We start from the raw sequence: 21,442 nt of genomic DNA, 5'->3' as shown, positions 1-21,442 counted from the left end.
AGCGCGTGTGTGTGAGCGCGTGTGTGTGAGCGCGTGTGTGAGCGTGTGTGTGTGTGCGCGTGTGTGTGTGAGCGCGTGTGTGTGAGCGCGTGTGTGTGTGAGCGCGTGTGTGTGTGAGCGCGTGTGTGTGTGAGCGCGTGTGTGTGTGTGAGCGCGTGTGTGTGTGTGAGCGCGTGTGAGTGAGGCACTGATAGAGCGGAGAGCCGCGTCTAGCGTGTTGGTTCAAACATTTACATTTTACATTTAGTCATTTGGCAGACGCTCTTATCCAGAGCGACTTACAGTAAGTACAGGGACATTCCCCCGAGGCAAGTAGGGTGAAGTGCCTTGCCCAAGGACACGTCGTTTTGCACGAACGGGAATCAAACCGGCAACCTTCAGATTACTAGCCCACTTCCCTAACCGCTCAGCCACCTGACTCCCCGACGAGCCTCTGTCCCCAGTATGGCTGTGTTCCTGGTTATTGACCTTTACATCCTCCCCGTATTTATAACCAGCCCCCATCATCTTGCTGCCCTCTCTGTCTCACCCCCCCCCCCATCTCTCTTTCTCTCCTCTCTCTCTCTTTCCCTGCCTCTCCTCCCTTACAACCCTTCATTTTTTACAGCTAGAGACTGTGAGAAATGCTCGCTCTTGTCTTTCCTTTTTTTCGTCCTCCCTCCCTCCCTCTCTCCCTCTCTACTTTCATTTCTCTCTGTCAGATGTCCTGTCCCTGGTGGTGTCTTCCTACACTGTGTATCTGATGGTTGACCTTTCCTGGTGTGACGGCTCTTTTCTCTCCCCTGTGTGTGTGTGTGTCAGCGTGTGTGTCAGCGCGTGTGTGTGTGTGTGTGTTAGTGTGTTTTGTATTCTTCAGCCATAATGTCTGCTGTCTCAGTTCTGGCCTGATACATCCTCCTCTTCTCCCTCAGTATGGCCACATGTTAACATGTTACCAGTAATAACATACTGTTTACAATTCATAGCTCCACCAGTTAGTTAGTATGTTTCCCTAGAATCAGTTTCTAGAGTGTTCCGCTTCCAGTTCCAAAGCTCCACCACCGCCTCAGTGTGTTATCCACATGTTTGTACAGTAGCTAGCTCTGATGTGGCAGCCTAGCTAACTGCCTGTACAGGAGAAGAAGCCCTCATGGGAGAGTCCTTCCAAACCCTGGCTGAAACGTACAGAGTCTGTGTTATCATCAGCTGTCTGGGCCGGTCTTGACTGGAGGCCTGATCAGACTTCTGTATTCCAGGCCTGGCCCTTCACTCCTGCCTGTCTGTGTGTGTCCGTCTGACTGTCTGTGTGTGTCCGTCTGCCTGTCTGTCTGTGTGTGTCCGTCTGCCTGTTTGTCTGTGTGTGTCCGTCTGCCTGTCTGTCTGTGTGTCCGTCTGCCTGTCTGTGTGTGTCCGTCTGCCTGTCTGTCTGTCTGTGTGTGTCCGTCTGCCTGTCTGTCTGTGTGTCCGTCTGCCTGTCTGTGTGTGTCCGTCTGCCTGTCTGTCTGTGTGTGTCCGTCTGCCTGTCTGTGTGTGTCTGTCTGCCTGTCTGTGGGTCTGTCCTGGTGATTGACAGCCCCTCTCAGGGCCGTGTTTATGCAGACTGGATCCTCTTAGCCAGTTTCCCCTCCTCAGGTGAAGGCCAGGGAGTAATGCGGAATAGAAATGCAGATTAGAACGGGGAACTGTTTGCACATCAGCATCTGATTTAAAGTCAATTCGATGCATAAATACATGATGGGCATTGGGATTCATAGACAGGGGTAAATAACCTCACACCACCCTATCTCTTTTTGCACGCACGCACACACACACGCATTGATAGACACACCCAGTGAAACAGTCTTTCTCGCACACACACACACACACTCTCTCACACACACACACGCTGGCCCCAGTGTCATTTCTATTTCTCTCCAATCCGCCCAGAGAGGCGGCGAGTGTGTTTCAGCTGAGCGCTCGGGCCCTTTTAGAGAATTACTGCATGGTTATCAAAGGCATTTAGATTAACCCTGGTCACTGTCTTTGACCCCCTCCTCCCCTCCTCCTCCTCCCCTCCTCCCCTCCTCCTCCTCCCCCTCCTCCTCCTCCTCCCCTCCTCCCCTCCTCCTCCTCCCCTCCTCCTCCTCCCCTCCTCCTCCTCCCCTCCTCCTCCTCCTCCTCCCCTCCTCCTCCTCCTCCTTCCCCTCCTCCTCCTCCTCCTCCTCCTCCTCTCCCCAGACCCTGCGTGTTCCCGCTCTCTCTAATAACATTTTGACATTAGGATCTCTCACAAATGCCTCTTAAATCCCCCCACCCCTCCCTCTCCACACACACACACACACACCCTTTCTATCCGCCATCCGCCTGTATTGGGGGGCAAGAGAGAGGAGGGGGGGGTGGAGGAGGGCAGGCAAAGCTGATAACTTTTCATTCATAATTAGCGTCTGGCGAATGGGGCCGCGTTGGGGGGAAATTGAACTGTCAGCGGAGGGGCGCTGGGCGTTTGACCCCATCACACCCAGAGGGGGCCATCATAATTTGTTCATTTGGTGCCCATCAGGCGGGCGCCGCCTCGCCCTCCGCCCCTTCCTAGCCCCCCTCACCCCTCTGACCTCCCCCCGTAGTGGGCGCGCAGGTTCGGGCCTAATTATGAACCAGCAGCAGGACTCAAGGAGGGAGGGAGGGGGGGGGATGTTAGCCCCCACCTCCAGCTGTCAATCACACGTGCAGGAACGCCCTGACGGAACCAGCCTGGACGTACCACGCAGGGGGTCAAGTAGTTAAGTTAGTGTCTGTGTGGGGTGTGTGTGTGTGTGTGTGTGTGTGTGTGAGGGGGGGGGGGTGTATGGGCTACAGAGATGGAAGGAATATCGTGTTGCATTCATTCAAACAGTCAGGTTAGAATCTGAAACTCCAATGGGACGGTTTCCAATTGCGCCCATTTTTATTTTCCTGCGATATCCATGACTACCAACAGGAAGCTGTCAGCTGTAACAGCATTGGGCCCATAGATGCTACGCTATGACACTCTCCTAGATATTATTTATACTCGCAGACCCTTCAGCTGCCATCATTATTTCACAGCATACCAAGATTAATCATATTCTTAGAAATCTAATTTGGTGACAAATTGGCTGAAATTAGCCAACCTCTGCCTATGTCCTTGTGTTAGCTGCGAGTGGTTTCAGGTGAGACTTCGCTGACATTTCTTTAATTTCATTTACAGTCAAGGTCTTATGATGGCCTCCATTAATTGTCATCTCCTGGCTGAAGGGAACAATTACACCCGGACACATGTCTCTCTATCTCTCTCCCTCTCTCTCTCCTTCTCTATCTCTCTCTCCCTCCTCTCTCAATCTCTATCACTCTCTCTCTCTCTCATGAACAATTTTGCTAACATAATGAAAAGCTCTCTCCAGAGTAACAAGCAGCCAATGTCAGAAAAACAGAAATGGATTTTCAATACATTCCCATACGTCTCTGTACGGCCCGCGCCCCTGCCGTCTCAGATTGGCCTCCCTTATGCCAGACTGCCCGGCGCTGGTTAGCCCTTTGAATATGTCAGCGGGATTTTCAGGTCATTTGCCAGAGAGGATTCTGGGAGCGAGGGGGGCGTCCGGGATCTGAAGGTGACTGCCGTTTGTGTCATCCATCACCATGGCTTCCTTTAAGTTGATACATAATAGAGCCTCTCAATCAACTTCCTGCCTCGTTGTCGTGTCCTCCCCCCTCCCCCCCCTCTCCGGTCCAGGCCGGAGAGAGGGAGGCGACGAAAGACAAAAAAAAAAGAAGAAAAGGAGCCCTCCATGGGGGTTTGTGTGTGTGTGTGTGAGACGTGGGAGTCAAGGTTACCCCCCCCTCCTCATCCCTTCTTATTTACTCTTGGGATCTTGAGGATGCGTCCTGGTTCGACAGTGGACACACCAGGAGGTGTGTGTGGTTTGTCCATAACCTCTGTGTGTGTGTGTGTGTTTGTGTGTGTGTAAGCTCCTTTGTGTCTGTGTGCTCTCGTGTGTGTCCAGGGAGGAGTGTGCGTCTATAATATCATTGGTGTGTGTGTGTGTGTGTACTCCTGTGTGTGTCTAGTTTTTACTGTCTGCCATGTCAAATTGGTGATGATAAGGGTTTTGAAGCACAATCCTGTCCTCCCTCTTTCTGTCCTCTCCTCCCTCCGGCCCCCCTCTCTCTCTCCTTCCCTCTCTCTCTACTTCCCTCTCTCCTTCACTCACTCTCTCTCCCTCTCTCTCTCCCCCTCTCTCTCTCTCTCTCTCTGTGTGCTTGGGGCAGACAGGACCTTGAGCGTGCTGGCAGGATGTGACTGTCAGGGAGGTAAATCTGGCCTGTGAAGGGGCAGCAGACATTACGGCCAGCTTTATCGACACCGACTGCTCTGACACGTCCAAAAGTGGCCCGATAAATTTCCCCGGGCGGCGGCGGCGTGACGGGCGAGGGTGAGGGCGCCGCAGCGTGACAGCGCGCCGGCAAATGTTTGTTTGACCCCCCCCCCCCCTCCCTACCCTCCTCCTCCCTCGGTACGCGACGACACACTTTGCTGTCCTGTCAGGGAGATAAGGAGATGGCCCTGGTGGTGTGGTCTGCCTGTCTTCCTGTAGTCCGTTCAGAGTCTCACCCTCATTGGAATCCAGGTCTTTTTGAGTGTGGAAGAACTACATGTTAGTTGAGGGAGGGGTGGGAGGGAGGGGGGTGCCTGGCCGCAATCCTGTTGTTGTCTTCCCGGTGCACAACAGTGTTGAATCACTTAGCGTTCAATGCTATCAAACTAGCTTCAGCATCTCACTCACTGACACACACCAACACACACACACCAACACACACACACCAACACACACACCAGAGAAAAACACTGTGGAGTTCAATCTTCTCAGCTCCCTGTTGTATTTCAATCACATTCTCCACGCTCCGACACGCCGTGACCGTCCTCAGAGCACGCCTCCTCCCGTCTCTCTCACCTGTTCCGGAGCCCTCGAGCCACGCCCACCGCACGCACCGCGGGCGCCTTTGTTTGCCGCGCGAGCACGCCAGCGGAGCGTGTACATGCGTGTGCGCACGCTGGTGTCGGCCCAGGCGTGTTCCCGGCAGAAGTTGCATGTTTAAAGAACATTAACACCGCCCACTTTGTCACTTCACCGTGCACTCTCTCTGGAGCGGTTTCCGTGGTATTTGTTGTCGTTTGCCGTTTTCCCTCGCTAGATTTCTCACACCTCTCCCTCAATCTCCCACCGTCTCTCTCTCTCTCTCTCTCCATCGCACCTCTTTTATCTCTCCATCTTGCCACATGTCTGCAGGAGATGAATCGTGCCCTGACTGTCTCCAGAGAGAATCTGTTTTGGGAAGGTGCTAATACCTGGTTTTTGCGTTTTCTCGTTGCTCCTCATTTGCACCAGGGTGCTGTGTGTGCGTGTCTGTGGGAGACATATGTTTTAGACTCCAAGGTGCTAAGTATCCTGAAGGGGGAGGCCATGATATACGTGATGTGCGATATTTATATCATGTTTCCCGTGTTTGGACAGCCGTCACATTGTTAATCTTGATAAGGATTGATTAAGCTTCGAAACTTTTTTTGTTGTCGTTAAGATATCTCTTAGGGGGCATTTTTCTGCTTTTATTTGAAAGTGTTTAACAGAGAGGACAGGCAGTGGGGGGGGGGGGGGGAGAGAATGAGAAATGCCGCAAATGACCCGGTGCTGGAATCGAACCCGGGCTCCTGCGGTTAGGCCTCGGGCCTGCGTGGTGCGTGTTCTTACCTGGTGAACCCCTCAGGGACAGCCTCGTTTCAAACTGGTTCGACGGTATGGGAGTCAGGTGGCTGAGCGGTGAGGGAGTCGGACTAGTAATCCGAAGGTTGCCAGTTCGATTCCCGGTCATGCCAACTGACGTTGTGTCCTTGGGCAAGGCACTTCACCCTACTTGCCTCGGGGGAATGTCCCTGTACTTACTGTAAGTCGCTCTGGATAAGAGCGTCTGCTAAATGACTAAATGTAAATGTTGACAGTTTCTAGACCTCTGATTGGTGGGTGCCAGTATGATGGAGACTTCTTTGTTTCACAGTTGTCTCTTTTTGTGTTGTTTGTTCATTTACATTCTTAGGCCAGATTGTCGTAACTACTACCTAACAGGGTTAGGGTTAGTAAATATAAACTCAGTTTCCAATAAGATGATAATAACTCCTGAGTAAAAAAAAAAAAATCGAAAATGCATGGTTCATGAAACCAACGATGCAAAAAGCCCCTCATCCTTAATCACATCCAAATCCTTTGAAATGGTTTGACCGACGCCAACTTTGTTATTCCAACGACTGTTTTCGAACGCACAAAATCAAAAAAACGCGCATTGTCATGTTTGTCTGATGTTTTGGAAGCCTAATGTATCCACCTAAGACGAGAGCGTGGGCCTTTGCCTCTGTCAAGTGGGCGAGCTGAGAGCCAGCGAAGGATGAAGGCCCGTTCATCAACAGGAGGAGAGAGGCCAGCGCTAATGCAGCCCAGGCAAAGAAAACCTAGGCAAACACTCTACTTAAACCCACAACATCTCTGCCCTCTCTGCTTTTCATCCTCCTTCTACCGACTATGGTAATTCAATTTCCTGCCCCTGAAAAGGTAAAAGCCGCTCTAATAGAGCCCTGAATGGCTGTCTTGGCCCATATTGCCTCTTGAGTTTGTCCTCTCATTAGACCTTGTTTTTATTCGTTCCTGCTTTAGGCCTGTGCGTCGAAAGCCCCGCTCCCTCCTAACCCGCCTGATTGGCTGAAACGGGCCCTTCGCCCAGGCTGCGGGAGTTCATGTTAATGAAGGAAGCGACGACGCCAAAGTTATTAAGCAACCCCCATTCCCCCCCCGCCCCCCATCCCCCGCTTGGACGGGAGGCACGGCAGTGAATAGACTTTATGCTAATGAAGGCAGCCGTAGTTTTCAACTCGGGTTGAAATGATTAAAGTGTAGTTCTGTGTACTCGCGCTGTTCGCTCCTCTCTACGCAGCGATGCATTAGCACGGAGGTTTGTTTGTCTTTGGGTTCTCCGCGCACGCGTTTATTCATGTATTTTCTTCTTCCGCGGCCCCTTTTGTGCTGGTTTCGTTTCGAAATTGCCCACGGTGTTCTGTAGCTTTTGTGCTTTTGTACACCGTCCTGTTTTCCAGAGCTCTTTCCTGTTAATGTGTTGATAGCCTCTTACTCTCTGAGCTCTAACAGGTGGTTTCGTGGGTCAGTTTGGGTTTCGTGCGTCGTGGCCTCGTTGACAGAATATCCTTCCCGTGTATCCAGGCAAACCCACCACCACAAGCTCCGGTTCCTGTCGGTTGTCTCCGTCTAACCGTGTCCTCGATGTGTGCCTGCAGGTGAGCTCCCCGGCCTTCCTGGACGTGAAGAGCCACAGCCTGCTCCACAAGATGACAGGGAAGGGGCTGTCGGCCCAGTACCACTTCCCCAGGCAGACCTGCCTGGCCCAGCCCAGCATGGTGGCTGTCCAGATCAGCCTCACCAACGGCTCCGACCAGCCCCTGGACCACATCCACATAGACAAGAGCCCTGCCGGACTCGACATCCACTGTTTCAACACCATAGGTTAGTACATTTACATTTAGTCATTTAGCAGACGCTCTTATCCAGAGCGACTTACAGTAAGTACAGGGACATTCCCCCCCGAGGCAAGTAGGGTGATGTGCCTTGCCCCAAGGACACAACCTCATTTGCACGACCGGGACTCGAACCAGTGACCTTCTGATTACTAGCCCGATTCTCTAACCACTCAGCCACCTGACTCCCCTTAGTGACCTCACATCTGTCTGTTTCGACACCGTGGAACCATAGAATAGAGTGAATACGTAAAGAACAGTTTCCTTCCGTCCGCCATTAGCTGTGGTCAGAGTTTTTCCCTGGTTGCCGTGGCCCAGCTGCTCGACGATCATGGGCACGAACGACCTGAGAGCCTGAACACAATCTGACCATCCAGATCTGACCGAAAAATCCTCAGATGGCCAATAATCATCCAGATAAACACCCAGTTCGGCCTCGTCGGTCAGGAGTCAGGACAACCCGCCGCACGTCCATCGCCGAGATCGACTCTTTATGAATCGCTATCATCACCCATTAAGACGCATGCATACACCACCCGGAGAGAGGGAGAGGGGGGGGGGGGGAGGAAAGGAGAGGGGGAAAAAAACAAAAAACATGAAAAGACTGGTGAGCGCTCAAGCATGTTAAAAAACGTCAATTGCGGTGGATTGATTAGGCATTGAAGGAACTCAGGCATCCAAACAGTGGGTAATTGGGATCGATTGAGCTTGGCTAATGTGAGAGGGTGGCTAGGGTTGGCCTATAGAGACCGAGGAGAGAGAGGGAGAGAGAGAGGAAGGGAGGGAGATGATGGGCACATGCTTGTCTTGAGCAGAACCTACTGCTACTGGGCCTTAGGTCAAAGTCAGTCAGCTAATTGCTGAGCTCCCTTCGTACAGTTTGTAGTGTCGCTATGGAGATAGTACACAGTTTAACACACACACACACAGCTATACACGTGCACACACAGTTACACATCGATATACACACACACACAAGGCCTGCTTCTCTCACCAGGCGCGAGGAGCGAAAAAGAACTCCTCAGACAAGAGTCCAGCCTGGTCTGTTGTTGTGACTGCTCTGTTTCCTGTGGCGTGGCTGTGGAGCCACGGGTTCTCTGTCTCTCTAGCTGTCTCTCTCTGTCTCTCTCTCTCTGTGTGTCTGTCTCTCTGCCTGACGGTCTTAGAGAGACAGATAGAGAGAGAGAGAGAATCCTAGCCTGGCCAGGGAAGCGTGGAAGATGTTTTCGTCCCGTCTCCCCCTTCCCTCGCTTCCTCCGTCACTCTCTTCAGTTGCTTTTCCGTCCTGTGTTGTGTCCCTCTCTCTCTCTTTTTCTGTCTCTCTCTCTTTCATTCTCGGTCTTTGACTCTTTTTGGTCGGGGTGGGTGGGGGGTGGGGTGTGACATTTCCGTTGACAAGCCTTTTTGTTTGGGAGATGTGCGAGTGCTTCGCGTGTGTGTTCTCTGGTGAGATGGAGATGAGGGTGAGATTGAAAGATGGATTTCTCACACGCGGTGGCCTTGCTTTGTGAAGGAGAAAACACAAGTGGTGTGCGTGCGAGCCTGTCTGTTCCACTCTGATGCACCCCCCCCCCCCCTCCTCCCCACCACTACCTCTTTCCCTGTGCCCCCCCCTCCCCCCTCCCTTTCCACTCTGCCCTTGTCACTCATCCATCCTCTCCTCTCCTCAGAACGACTGGAGCCGGAGGCCTCGGTTACCGTCTCCATGGGCATCGACTTCAGCGACTCCACGCAAGCCGCCAACTTCCTGCTGTGGTGAGACGCCTCCTCTCACGCACACACACACACACACACTTCCTTCTCCTCAAGCACATTTTCATATATTGAATCATATTGAAACATCGTTGTCCCTACCACAAACTACGCTCTTGTAAGGCTGTATATGAATTATAAAAAATGTACAGTTTACATAGAAAACATTCCAAAAAGAAAACCATGTAATGTGTGCAATTTGACAGAATACTCTCTCCCTCCCTCCACTCATCCTCACATCTCCCTCACCAAAGCTCACACTCTCTCTCTCTCTCTCTCTCTCTCTCTCTCTCTCTCTCTCCACCCCATGTCTCCATCTGTTCTTCTTCTCTGATTTGGCTCGTCCGCCTCCCAGGTGGGACGTCAGCTCCCATTGATCCTGGTTCTCTGGGATAACAATTACCCCCCCCCCCCCCCCCCGGTAATCAGGCCCGCCCACATCACAACCGCTCAACGCCATTGGCACCGCTGCTCCGCCAATCAATACTGTTATCAGGAGAAAAAAAGCCGTTTGGGACAGGGAGGAATCAATCCAGACCCATATGCCAATCACCGGGTGTGTTTTTGCATGGCAATCAGAAGAGAAGCATTGAATGTGCACACAAACACGAGCCCCTCACACACACGCACAAGCACAAGCACTTTCATGCCACTTCTTGCTCTAATGAGGAAAGTTTGCTTGAACACTTAGTTTGATTAGGTTCTCTGTGTTCCGGCTGGGGCCGCTGGTGCAACAGCTCCTCTCCTCGCCCGGTCCGGAAGCTTCCGTAGTCACGTGACCGCGACGGCTATTAGCGACAAGCCGCTCTGTCAGGTGGTTGTGTGTATTCGAAGGCGTTGGGACGTTTCGGTTCTTGTCCCTCAGCACCAAGGAGGGCCAGTTTGTCGCGTCCACGAGATGCGGGTCTGTGAACTGGATGTGTTCTGTCCTGAAGGCGTTTGTGTTTCCTCCCTCAGCACCAAGGAGGACCAGTTCAGCGTGTCTGTGCAGCCTGCTGTGGGGGAGCTGTTCCTGCCCGTCACCATGACCGAGCAGGACTTCCGCATCGAGCAGGGTCAGACCTTGCTTCTCTTCCTGCTTCTAGGCTGTGTTAGAGGACGGATGTGTGGGAATTGCCTGAACGCAAGTGGCAGGTTGTACAGCCGATTCCAGATACGTATCTGTTCGTAGACGGAGTAGGTTAACGCTGTGCATCCAATCAGGTAAACTGTTGGGTATGAACGAGAGCTCGGCAACCATCACCATGGCAGCAGAGAACACCGCCAGCCAGCCAATCAGCAAGCAGGTAGCCTCTGTGGCCAACGTGGGCGTGGTTCCATCTGGTCAGGACAACTTCTTCCGGTGAGATGCCTGTTCCTACCTACACACTCTGAAACAGTCCCAACGTAAACCGTGTGTGTGTGTGTGTGTGTGTGTCTGAGTGTGTTGATGCCTGTGATGCTCCGTGTGTGTCTTTGTCCTGTGTGTGTGTGTCCCTGTCGTGTGTGTGTGTCTTTGTCCCTGTCGTGTGTGTGTGTGTGTGTGTGTGTGTGTGTGTGTGTGTGTGTGTGTGTGTGTGTGTGTGTGTGTGTGTGTGTGTGTGTGTGTGTGAGATGTGCAGAGTCCCTGCCTGAGACAGACATGCCAGGGGGAATGCCCTGAGAAGGCTGGCCGTGTAATTGGTGTACACAGTGTGTGCTAATGAGCTTCCTCCTCTGTCACGCACACAGGAACACCTGATGGATAATTACACCTCCCTCTCTCCCTCTGTTTCCTGCTCCGTCTCTCTTTCATTCTTGCTTTCCTCCACCCCCCATCCCTCCCCCCCCTCCCGTTCGTGTCTCTCCCTCGCGCTGTCTCCATCACTTCCTCTCCGTCCCACCCCCCCTTCCCTCATTTCCTACCCTGTCCTTCTCTCCATGCATCTCCTCCTCATCATCCTTTGTCTCCTCTTACCCTTGCCATGTCCCTCTTTGCACACTTTCGATTAGCAAACAGGGAAGGGAATATGGAAATGATAAAAGAATGGGAGATGGGGGAGGGAGGGGAGGGAGGGGAGGGAGAAGGAGACACCAGCGCAAGGGCACCGAGAGCCGAGAGAGTGAGTGGAAATCAATGTGAGCCGGTAGGGAGAGGCTTGGCTCCAATAAGCCCATACTTCATTTGGAATAACCAATAGGACCAGTGACTCCCTGCTATCAATCTCTGGTGGTGAGGAAGCCAGCCTCTCCTGTCCAGTCCCCACTGATGACACACTCCTTCCCACAACGTCCTCAGCTTCCTCTCTCTCTCTCTCTCTCTCTCTGGTCTGGAAGATTTCCAAGTTGCTTTCTTCCTTTCCAGCTGTTTTCTACTTCTTTCCTTCTGTCTTCTTTCCTGCCTTCCTCACTTTCTTGCTTCCTTTGTTCCTTCTCTCCTTCTGTGGGCTGGACCCCAGGCACCCTGAACAACACGCTGCCACCTACCCAGCTGAGTAGGCCCACCGGTCACATGACACACAGGCCCACCCTGGCTCTCCAGACAGTCTCGCTGTGCCCCACCCCCCCCCTCCTCCAGGGGCCACAGGTGTCAGGTGGCCTCAGCCACAGGTCTGGCACCAGCCTGGCCTCCCCAGATCCAGCTGCCCACCAGCAGGGATGCTGAGCTGCCGTTTACGTCCTCATTCGTTTTAGCCAGCCGCTTGTGTTCACACCACGAACCTGGGTAGAAGTGTCTGTTGCTCCCACGTGATTCACCAAGGAAAGATACTCACTCGGTTCGTCCACCTCCTCCCCCGCTCTCACTCGGTTCGTCCACCTCCTCCCCCGCTCTCCTCCTGCTCTCCTCCTCCTGCTCTCCTCCTCCTGCTCTCCTCCTCCTGCTCTCCTCCTCCTCCCGCTCTCCTCCTCCTGCTCTCCTCCTCCTCATGCTCTCCTCCTCCTCATGCTCTCCTCCTCCTCCCGCTCTCCTCCTCCTGTTCTCCTCCTCCTGCTCTCCTCCTCCCGCTCTCCTCCTCCCGCTCTCCTCCTCCTGCTCTCCTCCTCCTGCTCTCCTCCTCCTGCTCTCCTCCTCCTCCCGCTCTCCTCCCACTCTCCTCCTCCTCCTCTTCTCTCCTCCTGCTCTCCTCCTCCTCCTGCTCTCCTCCTCTCCTCCTCCTCCTCTTCTCTCCTCCTCCTCCTCTTCTCTCCTCCTGCTCTCCTCCTCTCCTCTTCTCTCCTCCTCTTCTCTCCTCCTGCTCTCCTCTTCCTCCTGCTCTCCTCCTCCTCCTGCTCTCCTCCTCTTCTCTCCTCCTCCTCCTGCTCTCCTTATCTCCTCTTCTCTCCTCCTCCTCGTCTTCTCTCCTCCTCTCCTCTTTTCCTACCATGCTCTCCGACAGGGCTGATATTATTAGTTATCAGGATGTGTGAGGGTGTGGGATTGTGTTTTGGGTGTGATCTCACCGACAGTGTTATATTGATGTGTTCCTCGCACACAGCACCAAGGTGTTGTGTCTGCACTCTCTCACACACACACACTCGGGGGAGAGCGATCGATCTGATCGGATACACATGCTGAGAGCTCATCGTGGAGGTCTCTCAGCATTAGTGTGATGTGATGGAGGTGACCTCGACCCCCCCAGCCCCCTTCCTCTCCTTCCCTAGTCCTCAGGGAGTGGGCTTCCTGGCCTGGGTACCTGCTCGCCCAAGAGGGCCCTCTCCTGGAGCCGTCAAGATTGGGCTTGCCGTAGAAATAATGGTCTGGAATGAACTTGTTGATGGATAATCGTAAGCTTCTGTATTCGGCCCATCTCACAGGATGGGTTCCATAGCTGGGTTATTGGTTTCCTGCCCAGCTGTATACAGTACCTTAGGCTCCTGTGTGACTGTATCGGACTGGGGATGTGCTCCTGTGAATTCTCGTCTAACAAACAAAGCACCGGCCTCGTGTTCTGTCCTGCAATACCACGTTCAGCCACCAGGGTGCAGCACTGCTTTTCCTTAACTGCATCCACCCCACAACCCAGGGAAAAAATACCTCAGAAAAAACCCTGAAATTGATTGCTGGAAAGCAGGCTGGCAATAAATCAAGCAGAAAAGCAAATGTAGAAAAAGCTGTTCTTGTTTATGTCTAAACAGGGGGAATAGAATAAATCTACTTTATTTTGCAGTCTCTAAACAGGGGGAATAGAATAAATCTACTTTATTTTGCAGTCTGTTTGAAAGGAGATTTGCTCAAATTTGTATGCATTGCAAAAGTAGCTGGTCAGGCATTTTTTTGGGATGGTACACTCCTTGAATTATAAAATATTTTATTCTCTTTGACTCACGACTTTACAAACGAACGTAATTATATCCTTCTGTTAATATCTTGTTTATATTGTTCTTAGTTAGACAGGAATAGATTTTCCATCTGGTTTTCATGAAAGGTTTAGCAGTGTTTCATATTGTCATTACCTGCCTCCTGGCAGTGGTAATGACTGTTATATATGATAATAGTAATGGTAGCTGTATAATGTGGACATTTCTCTAACTGCCGGTCATCATCATTATTCCAGTGGTGGATCCCCAGGTTAGACTCGATCCAGGGACTCAAACACAGCCTCTTCTCCTCTCCCATCCTCTCTCCTGACCCCTGTTGTTCAGCTGTTGTTAGTGTGTTTCGTGTCTGTGGACCAGGAGCATTTTAGGGATCTTCAGCAATCTGTCCCCAATCCCCATCTATCACTTACTCTCAGTCCATCTATTTCTCTCTCTTTCTCTCTCTCTCTCTCTCTCTCTCTCTCTCTCTCTCTCTCTCTCTCTCTCTCTCTCTCTCTCTCTCTCTCTCTCTCTCTCACTCCATCTATATCTCTCTCTCACTCCATCTCTCTCTCTCTCTTTGTCTTTCTTTCTCTCACACATACACTCTCTTTCCCTCTCTTTTCTCTCACTCTCCTAACCCTCTGTCTTTCCCTCTCTCTGTCTCTTTCACATTCTCTCACTCTCCTCTCTGTCTTCCTCTGTCTCTCTCTCTCTCTCCGGTTGTCCTTGTCAGTTCTGTCGCTCCCTCTCCTGGTTTGTCCTCTGGCTCTCTCTGTCTCCTGTGTGGTGGTCACCAGTGGCGTTAGCGTGGCTGTGCTCCGTGGAGTGGTCTCGCTTCTAATGGGGCTTAATAGTACTGGCCATCTGCCTGGGTCTGGCCTGGTCTGGCTGACCACCCAGCTGAAGGACACTCCAGTCCAAAAGGATTTAACACACACAAACACACACTCTGGGTGTGGCATGTTGAGGGGGGGGGGGGCAGATGGCACACACTCAAAAGCGCGCGCGCACGCACGCCAGCTCTTCCCGCTGAGGAGAATCCCAGATAATTGGAGAGCGATGCTTAACCGCCGGGCTGCGGATCGAAGCCAATCCTGCCGTTCTAAGTCCAGGGTTATGCTTAGCTTTTCTTTCCATACGCCGCAATTAATCCAGTGTTTAACCCCGCATGTGAGAAGTGTCTGAGGAATACCAATGATCTGTTTTAGGCGGCCCCCCCTTCTCTCACCTCCGCCGGTCAGGTGTTGTGTGTGTGTGTGTGTGTGAGATGGAGGGAGGGGGGGGAGCCGGAGGATGTTAGGCGTGTTTTTTGTGTGCTTGGCGTTGGGGGACGAGGGGAGGGGCGGAGGTTTAAACGGATGTTTGTCAGGGACCTAACACAGTGTCTAATTTCTGTGTGTGTGCGCGTGTGTGTGCACGTGTGTGTGCGTGTGTGCACGTGCTCCAGCACTCACGCGTGTGTCCGTCTGTCTTAAGAGGCTTTCGAAGCAAACCCCAAAAAAAACCTGAGCTCAAACATGCAAATGAAGTAGAAAGAATCATACGTGTAAATCAATCATCAGACACTGATAAAACACCCTCTCTCTCTCTCTCTCTCTCGTGCAGACAAACACACACACTCACTCACTCACACAAACACACACAAAGGCCTGAAGCGTCAGAGAGCCGCGTGTCTCCAGAGGGAGAGTGAAAGCTGCAGCGGGGGCAGTGTTAACTGACTTGAGTAAATGATAGATTTATATCCTAAATCCATTAGCAGAGCCACAGGGAGCAGACAGACGCCTCCGGAGGTGCAGAGGAAGACCAGCACAACACAGACAGGCGCGTCAGCAGGCCGGGTTCACGTGTGGGGATGAAAGGAAACTGCTCTGCGTCAAGTGGACGTGCAACTCAAGCATTCGCGTTTTTTTGCGGGATTAGTGCCGTCGTTGTTGGCGATGGTGTTCGTCGAGCGCGTCAAGAAGTTAAGACTCACTAGACGAGCCTTAAAGGCCCAGCGTTAAAACAGGGACACAGACGTGTTGAAATATTAAAGGGCGACGGGGGGGTGGGGGGGGTTAGAACAGAGGGACAGAGGGGCGGGGGGGGAGATATTACACCTCTTCTCAATGGGTTTCGTTTCCTGCTGAAGTGGCTAATATTTTAATTAAGTCTAAGGAGGACTCCCTCTCTCCTCCCTGAGAGCTCCCTGATCCACTCCCTGTCCTTTGTTGATGGTAATTTAGCAGCTCCCCTGAGAGACGCCCAGACAGACTGTGTTTGGACGTGCATGCACACACCCTTACGTCCGTCCGTGTGTGTGTGTTTAATGTGTGTGTGTGTCTCCCTCCTAGAGTCCCTCTCCCAGACCCCTAATGTGTGTGTGTGTGTGTGTGCGTGCTAATTGGTGGCCGTGGCTGTCGTGTCCCGGCGCTGTGTGACAGGGCCTGTCCAGAGCCGGGCTTCTGGGGCTCCTCTGCAGCTCACGGCAGCCCTAAATGGGTCCTCTTTTGTGGGCTGTTTGTCAGGCCTAAGCAGGGGGCCACTGGGGGTCTTTGTTCCGGGGATGTAGTGCTAAATGGAGGCAGATGGCCGGGAAGGCAGCCACGTGGGGGCCTGTGCAGGAGCGCAGGGCCAGAGGGGGCCCCAGCCCAGGACTGTCACCCTGAAGGAGGGTCACCCTGGGTCAGGAACTCGGCCTGCCTCTTGTTAGCACCCTCAATGGGGACCATGTGCGCCTCGTTTTGCCCCCCCCCACGCCCCGGTCTGTAGGGATGGTATCCTAGGAAACGACGCGTTGAGAATTCGCCCAGTGTCCCCAGGGTGACGGGTGGGAGGGAGAGGGGGGGGTGGGGGCCCTCTGCTGGTCCCTAGGCTCCTACACACACACACACACACACATTCTCAGTCATTCTGAGAAACCTAGGCTGAATGCTTTGTGATTGACAGGAGGGGGGGCGTGTCTCCTTTTCTAATGGCTTTTTAGTCAGCTGGGATAATAGACTGGCAGCCAGTCTCTCCTTTTAACACCCCCTCTCTCTCTCTCCCTCTCACACACACATTCAGACGCACAATGCTAATATGGGGTAATTAGAGGATTTGTGGTGTTTCGCTGTTCCCTTCGTGAGGGATTTATGAGGGAGGGAGGGGTGTGTGGAAGAAAGGTAAGTCTTTGTTCAACGAACCGCATTGATTTTGCATCGCGTGCAGCCGAGTTATAGTTCAGCATTGTGTCCGTGAACTTGATGTCAGTGAAGAACTAATCATGTTGTGTTTTTTTTAAATGTACATATGTATATATATATATATCCGTTGCTGCCATTGACTCGAGAAAGTGTCTTCCATGAGGGCAGCTTGGTAGCTTAGCGGAGGCCGTAGCGCAGCAGCCTGGGTTCGGGTTTCTCTTTCTCTCTCCCCTCTCTCTCCCCTCTCTCTCACCCCTCTCTGTCCCCTCTCTGTCCCCTCTCTGTCCCCTCTCTCTCCCCTCTCTCTTTCCCCTCTCTCTCCGCTCTCTCTGTCCCCTCTCTCTTCCTCGTCACACTTCACTTCCAAACTGCCCCAACGAAGCAAAACAAAAAAGTATCTTCCAGGTACTTCTCCTGCAGCAGTGACCAGCTCTGAGGTGTGTGTGTGTTGTGTGTGCGCGGTGGCGTTCCCAGAGCTGACCTGCGTTTTCTCCCCAGGTTTGCGGGGAAGACGGCCAGCAGTGGAGCCCTGGTGCTGGTGGCTGTGGAGGTGAAGGAGCCGTGCACTGCCCTGCTCACCGTCAACACAGAGAAGAGCGTCATGGGCTCCATGCTGCTCCGGGACCTCACGCAGGCCCTGTCTCAGCCCTAGAGCGCCCCCTGCCTCCAGTCCTCCAGCACCACCGACTCAGGGGGACGGAGGGAGGGAGGGGGGGGGGGGAGAGAGAGGGAGGGAGGGAGGGGGGGGGGAGAGAGAGAGGGAGGGAGGGAGGGGGGGGGGGAGAGAGAGGGAGGGGGGGGGGAGAGGGGGGCAAGAGAGAGGGAGGGAAGGAAGGGGGGGGCAAGAGAGAGGGAGGGAGGGGGGAGAGAGAGGGGGGGGGGGAGGGGGGAGAGAGAGGGGGGGGAGGGAGAGATGGTCAACCACATCACTGGACATACAGTTATACACACACACACACAGGTAGAGAAGCAGAACCAGAGTCTGGAAGGATTGAGACTAGTAAATGTCTGCTTCTGAATGTGTGCGTTGGCACCTGTGTTCCTGGGGCAAACATGAGGGCAAACATGAGGTCAAACTTGTGGGTTAAACTTGTGGGATTTTTGCATGCATAGACTCCAGACTTCATGTCCTCAATGAAGAAGAGCCAGTCTAGCATATCATATTTGTGTATTTTGAGATCCTTTCTTTTCTTTTTTTACTGTCTACTTTAAACGACATGTCTTTGCTAAGGATTCTTCAGATTGGGTAAGAATGTGTTTAAGAACCAGGTTAAGGAACTAGCATTTTCCTAGCCACTATTTAAATGGTGTTGACAACTTGTTATCAAGTTTTTTTGTAGGTTTTTTTCTTTTCATGCCAAATTTTTACAGCAGTACACCACATGTTCCACACATACGGTTCATCATTGTGTTTCATAAACCTTTGTCACTGCCTCTTTCGTCTCATCCTCCGCTCCAACGCAGCCACACAAAGTGCCTTTCTTCATGTGAAAAACGGGGAGTTGTTTTGTGTTTTAGGCAAAAAAATATGATGGTTATCAATCATTGAGGTCTTGTATAACTTTTTGGTGAAAATAAAAACGGAATTTATTGCAAACTGATCCAAATGAGGAATTTTTGAACGTGATAATGATGAATCTTAAATGGGTGTGAAGGTGTAAAGAGGCGAGTGGAAACCAAATTCACTCTGGACGAGTCACAAACGACTGAAAACAGCAGCTTCAGCCAGAACAACCGGATAAAACGAAATGCGTTTGTGTATTACAATTCGTTTATTTCCGTGAACGCCGAGTCCAGTCCCTCAGGACTGGTGTTGGGCAGCCTAGGGTCCACAACAGTCGTGATGTTCGATGCGACGTACGATAATGTTGAATGATGTTCGGAATTGTTTAGAGTTAGTTAAAACCGTCTGGGGGAATGCTGGTCTGTTCAGTGCTGGGTAGGGTGGGTAGGGGTAGGGTGGGGAAGGGTGGGGCCGGGCGCTCTGCCGTCGCAGGGTGCCGTGTGTCTGCCTGTCTTTTCCGGCTCATAAATAGCGTCTCTCTGAGGGCTACAGTGAACACCTGTTTGCTCATCTGTCACAGAAGCTCCACTCGCATCCATCACCTCTCCCTCTGTACCCATTCCCTCAGCCAGCTGTTCACGTTACACACACACACATACACACACACACACACACACTCACAGCACACATGCGCGCACTGCAAGCCTGCCATACACACACACACTCCAATATACATACTCCAGTTTCCTCTACGCCATTATACACAAGAAAACCTTTTCAGTTTTTTCTGTCCTCCTCCCTGCCTGAACACAGTAAGGACACATGCACAATCCAGGAAAGGCAGGAGTCTGGCATTTTGAGTATTATGGGATGCCAGATTTCCAACGCTACTGTCTTAATGCCATCGCCCTCAGTGGGAACATAATTGGAGGGAAACGGTTCGTCCACTCGCAGAGCTACAGAGGCAGCCTGCTTGGCTACAGCCAACGTCTCCTGTAGGAGAGACGGCGTTAGTGCCTCACAGCTTTGCACACACACACACACAAACCCACACTTCAGTTCTGCTTCCGTAGCTGGCGATGAGAAATGGGCTTGATCTGCCATTATGGCAAAGGCTCTTCAGACCTGCTACCGCCATTACTTAAAGCTGCTGTCTTCGCAAACACACACAACCACACACATGTATAAATCTGGGGCTTTCACATTGCCTGTGGCATTTTTATGTCACTTTTAGAGGGTAAATGATACGATGCTGACACTTATCGCAGACGGCGTGGAAGGAGATGTAAGATGCTGCAAACTCTTCCACAGGCAGCCCTAAGTCATGTCTCCCAGTCCTGTAAACACACCATTAGGCCACAGCAGGTGCTCTGCTGAGGAAGCCCCATGGGTCTCTTGGATGTTTGTTGTTGTTTTTTTTCTTCTCAAAGGTGCCTCCTATGTGAATCAGTTTAAATCTTCCTTCCAGAGCTTTGGACGCATTTAACTTTTGATACCGATCTGAACTCGTCCGTCGAGATGTACGCTCCCTGGAGCCCCGGCTGTTGGATTTACCCTTAAAGACGATTTGCTTCCGAGTTCAAGTTGACACTGTTTGCCTTTTAATGGGCAAAAGCTGAAATAAAACAAGGAGGGAAAACAATCAAGTTTGCCTTTGGTTAATTTCAGATTAAATTGTAATTAAAAGCAACAGAGAACAAATGAGCATCATGTGTAAGAACTGTTTTACTAAGTGAGACTGTCTAAATGAGAGGGTCCCCATTCCATTAGATCCATGTCACTGTCTGTCAACAGCAGACAGATTGTACCTTTTGTGAAATGGTAGTTAACGTTAAAACCAGTGATAATATGGGGGGATGGATAAGGAAAGGGTTGAAGCTAGTGAGTATATCATGTAAGTTAATACCCAATATCTTTAATATAGAGAATAGAATTGATGCATGATAACTGGCGTGCTTGAGACAGTTCAATTGTTTTTTTTGTTTTTTTCTGACATTCAATTATTCCACCTCGTGACTGTGATCAAATCACCAACGAAACTGCTAAGAGTTAGGCTTTATCATTCACCTAATGAATTTAAAGAGAAATTATACATAGTAGGGAATCAACACATTTCAGAATTCTGGTATGTCTTAATATATGCCTTTAACAAAACCAGACAGGTAGGCTAGGGAACTTGTACATGTAGGCAAATAAACAAAATTAAAGGAAATTGATTGTGATTGTACACAAAGTAGTATGTACAGACAATATCAATGTTAATGGAATTTGCCCATTCTAACCGCATATACTCATACACTGTGACAGTTGCTATAGAAACAATTATATAAATTAATCGCTATATTACAGTAAGAGGCTATTTCGAGACAGTACACAACTCCCAACCATTACACACAAACTGCATTAACACACACACACACGCACACACACACACACACACACACACACACACACACACACACACTGCTTGTAGGTGTTTCTGTGCCGTGTTGGCCCTCTCCTGGTGTGTGTGTGATCCATCTCCCAGGTTGGCACCTGCTATAATAGGCTGAGGGGAGGGAATGAGGGAACAGGGGGCTGCTCCCCCCCCCTCCCCCCTTCAGTCCCTCCCTCTGCCTCTGCCTCTCCTCACCCCTCCTCCTCACCCCTCCTCCTCACCCTCCCCTCCCCCCCAATGCCAGTGACAGCTTGATTTTGTGCTCTCTCTCTCAGGGCAACAGCATGGCGACATGATGGGCCTGTTAATTTGGGCTTTTCATGGTGTCTGTCAGAGAGGGGTGGAGAGAGGGATAGAGAGGAGAGAGGGGCAGAAGGGAGGGATGGAAGGGGGGAGAGAGGGGCAGAAGGGAGGGATGGAGGGGGGGAGAGAGGGGCAGAGGGGAGGGATGGAGGGGGGAGAGAGGGGCAGAGGGGAGGGATGGAAGGGGGGAGGGAGAGGGTCCAAGTTAAGGAAACGCCTGTCTGACCTGACCACTGAGAGCAACTTCTCATTAGCCAGTCTGACCATCCCTCTGCTCCTCTCACAAGGACACACACACCCACACGTACACACACGCCCCCACCACACTGTAAAGTTAGATTACAATATAACCTTCACCAGTGTATTTGAAAGCTCTCACAGCCTGTTTAATAACAAATAACAAAATAATTGCTTTGCATGCTAGTCTACGGACGCTAGTCCACAGACTACAGACATGCTAGCATGATAGTCTACGGACGCTAGTCCACAGACTA

At 51.7% G+C, this 21,442-nt stretch overlaps 1 protein-coding gene across 1 annotated transcript in view; it reads left to right on the top strand.

The window, feature by feature from the left end:
- Positions 1–17,401, top strand: part of ap3b1a (adaptor related protein complex 3 subunit beta 1a) — a 42,718-nt gene extending 25,317 nt beyond the window's left edge. The window contains exons 23-27 of the mRNA XM_067258377.1: positions 7,313–7,538; positions 9,220–9,304; positions 10,259–10,356; positions 10,505–10,643; positions 17,203–17,401. Coding sequence (XP_067114478.1) covers positions 7,313–7,538; positions 9,220–9,304; positions 10,259–10,356; positions 10,505–10,643; positions 17,203–17,356 — 702 coding nt within the window. The 3' untranslated portion in view covers positions 17,357–17,401. The remainder of the gene's footprint in view (positions 1–7,312; positions 7,539–9,219; positions 9,305–10,258; positions 10,357–10,504; positions 10,644–17,202) is intronic.
- The last annotated feature ends 4,041 nt before the right edge of the window (positions 17,402–21,442 follow it).

This window comes from Osmerus mordax, chromosome 20, assembly GCF_038355195.1.
Source record: "Osmerus mordax isolate fOsmMor3 chromosome 20, fOsmMor3.pri, whole genome shotgun sequence".
NCBI classification, from domain to species: Eukaryota; Metazoa; Chordata; class Actinopteri; order Osmeriformes; family Osmeridae; genus Osmerus; species Osmerus mordax.
Note: the sequence above shows the minus strand (reverse complement) of the source record. Positions and strands in the feature narration are given on the sequence as shown.